The sequence below is a fragment of the Rana temporaria genome, chromosome 4 (assembly GCF_905171775.1).
Source record: "Rana temporaria chromosome 4, aRanTem1.1, whole genome shotgun sequence".
In the NCBI taxonomy this organism is placed as follows: Eukaryota; Metazoa; Chordata; class Amphibia; order Anura; family Ranidae; genus Rana; species Rana temporaria.
The window spans coordinates 253,252,512-253,262,384 of NC_053492.1; the positions used below are offsets into that span (position 1 = coordinate 253,252,512).

At 40.7% G+C, this 9,873-nt stretch overlaps 1 protein-coding gene across 1 annotated transcript in view; it reads right to left on the minus strand.

The window, feature by feature from the left end:
• Nucleotides 1–9,563, minus strand: part of LOC120937149 (troponin C, slow skeletal and cardiac muscles-like) — a 36,228-nt gene extending 26,665 nt beyond the window's left edge. Inside the window, exon 1 of the mRNA XM_040350151.1 lies at nt 9,462–9,563. Coding sequence (XP_040206085.1) covers nt 9,462–9,485 — 24 coding nt within the window. The 5' untranslated portion in view covers nt 9,486–9,563. The remainder of the gene's footprint in view (nt 1–9,461) is intronic.
• Between the last annotated feature and the right edge of the window lie 310 nt (nt 9,564–9,873).

Sequence of the window (9,873 nt, forward strand, 5' to 3'; positions counted from 1 at the left end):
CCTTTAAGGGCCCCTGTACATCTGAATAGGCTTCCTAATGCACCAAAAATTCAAAAATGTTGGCAATGCACCGGAATAACGTATGCCTGTCAACAAGGTGTGTTGAGGTGCTATTTAAAGGGAATGGTGACACCAATGCGCATAATGCAAGCATTACTGCAATGAAACAATGTGAATCAGGCCACATAGTTTGAGTAACTACACTGGAAGTATGCAGGCCTAGAAAGTCAGAAAAAAAGCCAAAAACATTAATCGGTTCACCCAGAGGCGTATCTAGTGAAAATGGCGCCTATGGCAAGCACTGAAACTGCGCCCTTGTCAAAACATTTAAACCCATCTTTCAGATAATCAGGGACACGGTGGGGACAGGGAGGGACACTGGGGAACACTGGCGGCTGGTACTGAACATTTTTGGTGGCCCCCAAACAAACTGGAAAAAAAACCCCATAAATTAAGCCCCTGTGCTCATAAAACGCAGCCACTACCCTATGTGGATCCGGTCTGGCCAGTCATCGGCTGTCTTGGGTGCACCTGTCACTCCCCTCCCCAGGCAGAAGGAGAATTATCAGCAATTCCTGTGCCGGCGTTGCGCTTCAGCAGGGTGGGCGTGGCGCCGGGAGCTACATTAGTGCAGGAGGCGGCTGTGGGAAGAAGGGTGGGCTTTTTTTAATGCATGGGGGTGGCTTTTTGCCACCCCCCTCCCCATGGCGCCCATGGCACTTGCCATGGCTGCCATACCCTAGATACGCCACTGGGTTCACCTGTTCCTGGCCTGTGATTCAAATTTCTAAAGTGAAAGGCTAGCCCAACAGCCAAGTAACTAGTGTTTTTGGAGGGAGAAGTCAGCAATGGCAGTCTCTGGGTATATAATTCGATCTGAAGATGGAGATGCAGAATCTACCTTAGGAAATAAAAATGTATAACAATAATGTATGATATCACACGCCAATAATTGAGAAAGCATTTTAACCAATAAATTGGCATGACAGGCATCTAGTGTTTCAACAGCAAAACTCAACAATGACAGCTACATTTTTTTTTCACTTCTTAAAATGCTAGTTACGATACTGTCTTGCTGATCCCGTGGCTTGATGCTTTCTCAGTTACTGGTCAGAATAAACAAGCAGCTTGTTAAAGTGGAACTTCCGCTTTAAGCACTCCTCGCCCCCTGAAATGCCACATTTGGCATGTCATTTTTTTGGGGGGGGGGTGTCCTCTTTTTAGTGTGACTTCCTGTCCTACTTCCTCTTTCCGGGTCCTCAGCCACCTAGGCGACTCTTCCTCTCGCCCTAGGCGGCCCCTCCCTATGAGCGATCTTCTGGAACCCAACACAGGTCCCAGAAGATCACTAACCAATGGCAGAGCGCAGCACGACTCACGCATTCGCAGTGCATGCCCGGCCGTGAAGCCGTAAGCTGTCACGGCCAGGTGCCCACAGAAGATATGATGGCATCAAGGAGAGAAGGGGGAGAGGAGCGGGGCTCTGTGTGGCCGTATCCCTGGACCCTGGGAAAGGTGAGCGACGGTTTATTAAAAGTCAGCAGCTATGCTTTTTGTAGCTGCTGACTTTTAATAAACTAAAAAACTGGCAGCACTCCGCTTTAAGAAGTCAGAATGTGTGGCCTGCATTCTTGTTCCATATCAGACATAGACCCCATGCACACTATACAACTTTTGTTATCTGATTTCCTTTAGATTTACCAAAACCATGTATTGGTAATATTGATTCACTATATCCACGTTCATAGTTCTACATGTTTCACCATGTAAAACTATGAACATTCCTGAAGAAGCCACATCGCGAAACATGTAGAACTATGAACGTGGATATAGTGAATCAATATTACCAATAAGGTGTACACATATGGATATGGTTGTATTGTATGCATTGGTTTTATGATGTTCATTTAAAGGATCACTAAATTATTATATATTTTTTTTTATATTTTTTTTTAAATAGCAAACATGTTATACTTACCTCCACTGTGCAGCTCGTTTTGCACAGAGTGGCCCCGAACCTGGTCTTCTGGGGTCCATCGGCGGCTGTCTCAGCTCCCCCCGCAAGGACTTAACACCTTCATGCGAGCAAGCTCGCATGGTGTTGAGCCTTTGTGAGCGCGCTCCCGTGATACAGCCTGTATCACGGGTGCCCCACGGTGCACCGCGTCATTGGATGTGATTGACAGCAGCATGAGCCAACAGCTGCGCTGCTTTCAATCAACCAGGGCCGTCTTTACCGCAGGGCAAATGGGGCAGGTGCCCTGGGCCCTGTCACTGTTGGGGGCCCAAAGCAACCCCCTTTGAAAAAAAAAAAAAAAAAAAAATTTTTTTTTTTTTTTTTTTTAGGGGTCCGGAGGCCCCCAGGGGCCCGAAGGACCCCAGGGCCCCAGATGGCAACCCCCCCCCTTTTTTTTATTTATTTTTAAATAATAAAAAAAAATTATATATTTTTATTAAAGGGACAATTTTTTAATATATTTTTTTTTATTTTTTATTAAAGGGACAATTTTTTTTATTTATATATATATAATTATAATTATAATATTTATATATATATAAAAATGTTTATTATTATTATTATTATAGGACCCAGAGGTCCACAGGGCCCCGGATGGCAACCCCCCTTTTTCTTATAAAAAACATTTTTTTTATATATTTTATTTCTTTTTTTTCTTTATATATATATATATATATATATATTATATATATATATATATATATATATTTATATATATTTTATTAAAGGGCTCAGAGGTCCCCATGTGGCAAACACCCTTTATCTTTTTTATAAATGTTTATTTTTTTATTTTTGTTTATATTTTTTTTTATTTAAGGGCCCAGAGGTCCCCAGGGCCCTGGATGGCAACCCCCCCTTTTTTTTATAAATGTTTCTTTATATATATTTTTTATTAAAGGGCCCAGAGGTCCCGGATGGCAACCCCCTTTTTTTTGTAATTTATTTTTATTAAAAAAAAATATTAAAGGGCCCAGAGGTCCCCGGGGCCCCAGATGGCAACCCCCTTTTTAAAATATATTTTATATATATATTTTTTATTTCTTTTTTTCTTTTTATTAAAGGGCCCAGAGGTCCCCAGGGCCCCGGATGGCTACACCCCTTTTTTATATATATTTTTCTTTATTTCTTTATTTCTTTCTTTTTTTGTAAAGGGCCCCCCGCTTCTAAATTTGCGGCAGCCCCCCCCCCCTGCTTCTCAATTTCAGGCGGCAGCACCCCCCATCCCGGTTCTCTGCTCCAGGAAGCTCCTGAAGCTGTGTAAGTGGCCCCATAATTCCTGATGGCGGCCCTGCCTCCCGTTAAGCCCCTGTGCTGCCCACAAATCAGGCTGAAAATCATCAGCGGCGCGCAGCCAGTGACAGTACTGCTTCCCTTCCCAGTGTTTTAAAATGTACAGCACCCCTGGCTTCCCTTTCTGCCTTTCAGCACCCCTTCTCCCTTCCTGCCACTAGGTGCTGCTTGCATATAAAAGTGAATTAGAATGTGATTTTATAACATCCCCAGTTTGCTCTTCCCGAGGCTGACTTCTTCATGTCCTGCTCCTCAAGGTATGTCACTGTTTGCTAATCTATATTGTAAATAGAAGTTTTCTGTAGAGTGTGCCCAAAGTCTTTATAATATTTGATGATTCACTGCAGGTCTGGTCAGTGTTTTAAAAAGTTCCTCTATTTTACACATGGTATGGCATGGGAGTCACAGCACCGTCTGTCCATTCTGCTTTAGCACCATGGGACCCCATGCCATGCCATGTGTAAAATAGAGGAACTCTTTAAATCACAGACCAGACCTGCAGTCCAGGCTGAGTAAAGCCTCAGAGTACATGACATTACTGTCTTGATGGGCTTATTTTGGGCCTGGCTGGTTCACATGTATGTGTTTTGGCGGCCCACATTTGCGCAGGCACAGCAGCCCATTCATTTGAATGGGCCGCCATGCCTGCGTTTCCTGCAAATAAAAGCGCATGCCTCATGTAATAGGCTGCGCACACGGCACGCCTATGCCCATCAAGCACTGAAATACAGCACTGTCTGTCCATTCTGCTGTCTGCTGTGACTTATCTGCAGTTCCCGTACTGTCAAACTTGCTGCATTTTTAGATGTTTAGGTCACGCTTTTAAAAACACAGTGCGTTTGTGTGTGCAAGAACTGCAGGTAAGTAGCATGGTGCAAAAGCAGAATGGATTTCAAGGCAACTGTATTTTTAAAATGCTGAATGCACCTTTTTTCTGCAGGAAACAAAGGCATGGCAGCCCTGCTGTACCTGCACAAATGAGGACCGCCAAAACATACATGTGAACCAGCCAGGCCCAAAATAAGCTGGAGGGGGGCCCAAAAAAAATGTTTGCCCTGGGCCCAAACCATATTAAAGACGGCCCTGCAATCAACCAATAACAGAGCTGGGAATACGGCCGAGAAGCCTGCACGATCACGTTGCAGGACTTTCGAGGGGTCAGGTAAGTAAAGGGGGAGTTGGGGGGCCTATAACAGGCAGATGTTTTTTCACCTTAATGCATAGAATGCATAAGGTGAAAAAACTTTTACCTTTACAACCCCTTTAATAAAATACTATATTTTTATAAACATTGTTAATGCATTTATATGCATATATATGTGCACCCATAAAGTCCAATATCTCCCAATTCTTTGTTTTTGGGATGTTGGTGCCATACTTAATGAAATTATCGATACTGGCCTCTGACCACATAATTTCCTATACCTCATATTTATATGGTTTTGGTAATTATGAAAGAAAAAAACTACAGAGAATTGTATAGTGTGTATTCAACTTTAGAAAGCAGTAGAGCCATAAAAAGTAGTATAACACTCTGGCAAATAACATTTTCAGAAGCATATGTCGACAGTGACAGCCCACAAATGGCTCATCTGCTGGTTTTCTTTAAGGCCCCTAACATGCTTGGATGTTCTATCGCTGTGTATGCTTTTACAACGATCTTTGACGTTTTGTGCTTTTAGGACGTGTTGGTTTAGACAACCCATGCATTCAGTCCGAGCTGCAGTACTTTGTAACTGCATGTGTACTGTGGTACTCTGCAGTGCAGGTCTAGCAGCACCTACTATACTTTTGTTTTGGGGTGCCATTCATTGGATAGGTTTTACACTAGCGGCAGTGCTTGCCACCCCTCTGAAAAGCAACCCGTGACTGATCATTTTTCAAGGGCGTTTGACAGACGATGAGGAGGCAATATGTTCTCACTGCCTGTTTTAATACTTGAAATTATGCACTACTGTGCTGCAACTTTGCCATGCGGTTGCACAGTTGCATAGACCCATTTCTAGAATGGGTCATGTTCAGAGGCTGTGTTTGCCTGCTGAACACAACAGAGGCGAAACAAAGCATTGCAACAGTGGCTTGTATATACCTCGGACTGCTTGGCTGGGGGGGGGGGGGGACTAAAAATGCATCCCAACCACCTGTTTTACTACCCCCACAGCTGCAAATTTAAACAAGTCCTAAATATTGCGATAATACATAGCGAAACTTGCATTTTACCACAATGCATGTGTGTGAATCCAGACTGAGCTCTGGTTCACATTGATGCTACTTTGAAATCGCCCTACCTCAAATGAAGTAGCGCCATTTCAAAGTAGCAAGTTCAGCGCGATTTTAGGTGCTACTTGATAGATATCTGTGTGGCTTCATACACAAATGTCTATTGAAGTCTCACCTGAAATTGGCAAAAGTAGTGCAGGAACTATTTTTGCAAATTGGGGCAGCGCCGCAAAATCGGTGAAGCATCGATTAGAACAGTGCCATTGCCGCCAATAGGCTGCGACTTGTCATGCGATTTGATCTTTCAAACCGCATGAAAATCGCTCCAATGTGAACCTAGGCTTAAAGGGGTTGTAAAGGTTTATTTTTTATTTTCTAACTAGGTTACTTTAAGCTAGTGCACTGTTGGTTCACTTACCTTTTCATTCGATTTCCCTTCTAAATGTTTTTTTCTTTGTTTTCTTTGTCTGAGTTTCTCACTTCCTGTTCCTCCTCAGTAAGCTGTTCAGTAACCTGTTCTAAATGACATTCCACCGCTCAGATGATGGTGGAAAGCTTACTGAGGAGGAACAGGAAGTGAGAAATTCAAACAAAGAACATTTTTAGAAGGGAAATCGAAGGAAAAGGTAAGTGAACCAACAATGCACTAGCTTAAAGGAACCAATTTAGAAAATTAAAGACGAACCTTTACAACCCCTTTAAATACATTTAGCCACATTTTGGTACAATATACTGAAGCTGGCAGCTAGTAGGATGAGCATAAGAGTTGAAGCAGTGCATTTATGTTGGTGTCAGTCACTATCTTTGTGAAAGGAATGCACTTGACTGTGCTATCACTGAAATGATAATGAAAAGTTGTAGAGGCTATTTTTACCTTGCTAGCCTTTTTTGTGTTTAGTAAATTTTTGCTTTCAAAGCATTTCAAGGACCAGGGCTTTTCTGATTTTGTATTTTTATTACACCATGCAAGCAATGAGCTCTTTATTTCATGTAGGATTGCATGTGCTTATCATCTTGTACAAAACAGCTGCTTTGGAGCTTTCCAATTGTTCCATTGTTAAACTTTACATTACTATATATAGCCAGGACAGTAATACACTTGAAGGGCTGGTATTTGGAATGCATTATGGCTATCTGGTTAGATTAGTTCAACTTAAAATTCATGATTTTTCTTGTTCTTAAAAATAAATGCATACATAAATAGATATATAAAAATATATAATGCATTCAAAAAAGCAGCACAGCTTTTTAACTAACTTGCCAACACTTCATTCTAACATAATGATAAAAAATTGTTTGTTGTATACAGTGTGTAATTGAGTGTATTAAATATAAATATAATTACTGTTATTATATATTTAACCTCTATAAATAGTTTAATTGCCAATGCTATAAAATGTTCTTAACTACAGCTGATAAATCCAACCACATGAATACAGACCTATCTTTCCATGTGATAACAATGAAGGTTTGCAGCAACTGCCCAAACCTAGTGTTGGGAGGGGCTGACCTTATGCCTTGCTCTATTCAACAGTTTATAGTCTTCCGTGAAATAGTTTGGGCATTTTTGTGTCTAACGTTACACAAGACACTTGCGAGGTGTGTGGTTACTTACTGTGCAGCTCTGTCACTTCTGTGAGGCCTGGGCAAGTCACAGGCAAAGACAAAATTGAAGGTCAAAGTCCTGCTTGAGTGCTTTACATGCCTTTGGCTGTGTGTTTATTATAAGGCTTTTCAGTTTGTGACATTCGTGATCTTTGTATGTGTGGGCCAATATAACAGGGCACTTCCTTGTAAATATGCAATAATTCTTGTTATTCAGACACAATGCACTTATGTACTTGGTGTAATTCTGTTAAATGTAAAACACAAGCGCAATGCAGATTTAAGATTTGCATTTTAGGTAGGGTGACCAGACATTCCCAGTTTCCGAGGACAGTTCCCGGACCAATCTGTCACCGGTTTTGTCCCCGGATTGGATTTGATTAGGGGCTGGGGCGATTTCAAAGTCAGTAAGTGCAGAAAAAAATTAAGAAATCTGAATTACACACAGAGGGTTGGTGTATTTTTTCCATTATCTGTGCCCCTTTCTGATGATCATGTGCTGGTCAGAGCAGCAGAGGGAATATTTCTTTAGTTTCGGGTGCATGCCCGTTCTGCTCCGCTCGCATGTTCTTTTGCCTTGGCTCAAGCCCCAGACAGCCGCCTTCCTGCTTATCTCTTTGTCTTTCCTGGCAGAGTGATCTTCCTCCGCTTCCCACCCAGACGGGGGCCCGGAGAGTAATGCTGGGCATACACTATACGAAAATTCGGCCGAAATTCGGTCGTTCAGAAAGATCTTTCATTTTTCGAACAGTTAATGGGCACAAAATCGAAAATCGTTGGGACGTTTTTGAGCCAAAAAAACTAAGGACATGTTTGGAAATTTTCTGCCTAACGAACAAAAAATCGGAAGGTTAATGTGTTTCTCTTTCGAACTTTCTGCACTAGGTATATGTAAAAAAACAAAAACAATTTTTTTTTTATCTATGTTCAGATTTATCGGTCATTACATGATGGCGCTATCGTTTGCGCTTACGACCGAACGTTCGTTTTTTGAAAGTTCGTTCGGACGATTTTTCGTGGAGTGTATGGCCAGCATAAGACTTAACAGGCTGTAAGGCGGGCAGCAGCGGGCAGAGAGTCGCTGATTTCCGCCATTACTAGTAAAAAAAAAAAAATATGTCCCTGGATTTCATTTAAAAATCTGGTCACCTTAATTTTAGGAATCCAGTGTTAAGTAATCAGCTGTGGAAAATCCCCATTTGGCACCTCTTTGTTTAATTTCATACAAAATATCAGCAAGGTGCTTTGGAGTTGAGTTACTAAGGGCAAATAGGCTGTTCACTTTCCATAGAAATTTGGCCTGTAGCTTAAATGAGGTGAAGTTCCTCTCACTTCCATCATCCAATCATGTGCATACAAAATGCGTTTTTTTCTTTTCTTTTCCTTGCGTGTGATATTTTTTTATATGCTTTCTAAAACCTAAGCTACAGAAACAGTTATGATCATGTAATTACAATTTCTGCTAGCAGTCATTATGGGAAGGATGGCAATAGCTGTTTTTTTATTTAATTTTTATTTTCCTTGCATGTGATTGGACATGCTTTGCACAGTGAAATTTTTTTTTTTTTTTTTATGTAATCTTTCTTTCTTTGCACAGTGACATTTCACCGTATTCACTAAGCCCCGGAGCAAATCCCTTGCAAAGTGCAACTTCCCTTGCAAGGTGAACCGCCTATGTGCCTTCAATAAAATTATTCCCATTGAGTTTTGTGTGTAGGTGCTAACTGGCAGAATTACAAATAAAAAAAATAAAAAACGTAATCTATATAATTAGTAAATTATTGCATGCACACATTGTCTTATTTTGTGAACATATTCCCTTTAACATTATACATCAAGGTTATCATTTAAAATGTAATTGTATTTTTTTCTAACTTTTTTTAAAAGTAATAATTATGATCATGCAATTAACATTTCTGCCAGTAGTCATTTTAGAAACAATGGCAAAAGCTTGTTTTGTGGTTGTCAAAAGGCTAGTAAAAAAAACAAAAAAAAACCCAGCAGCATCTGAGGTAAAAATGACACCTGAATACATCTTCTTCAGGTCTTTGGAGGTGAGGTAAGTTGGAAAAATTCACATTTTTATCTTTTAATTGTGGCTCTTGTTTATAAGGTTTCATTTATTTTAATCCACAAAATGCCAAAAGAAAGAACTATTAAACTAGCCCAGCAACTTTAGCTGCTTTTTCATTGACAACATACACTGAAAAAGCAGTGTGTTGCTCTTTAGAAGATTTGCTGAAATCCCTTATTTTAACACTTGCTATATAACACAAGAGTGAGGAGATTAAATATACAGTTTAGAAATAAATAAGTAAATACCACCTACCGCTGCCTTGTAAATATCATCCATGATGAGTGAGATTCCGTTAGGAGCTTGCTAGAGGTTATACCATGCAGCTTTGAATGACAAATGTAGGCCAAGCTTATATATAGGACGCACAGATGCTCTTAAAGTGACAATGACTGGTCACTCCTCCTGAAGACAACATCGCACATATCACTTACCAATTTCCATCCCACCCCTTGAGAACACAAAACTAGTGTGTGCTTCATACTCACAAGTGCATTTATTTATATACCTGACAGACGCTGGCATAGCAAAGATTTGTATTCCTTTTTCAGAACTGAAGAGTGCTACAGGGGAAAAAAATATATAAGTAAGAACACATAGGGTTTGATTTACTAAAACTGGAGAGTGCAACATCCGGAGAAGCTGTGCATGGTAGCCAATCAGCTTC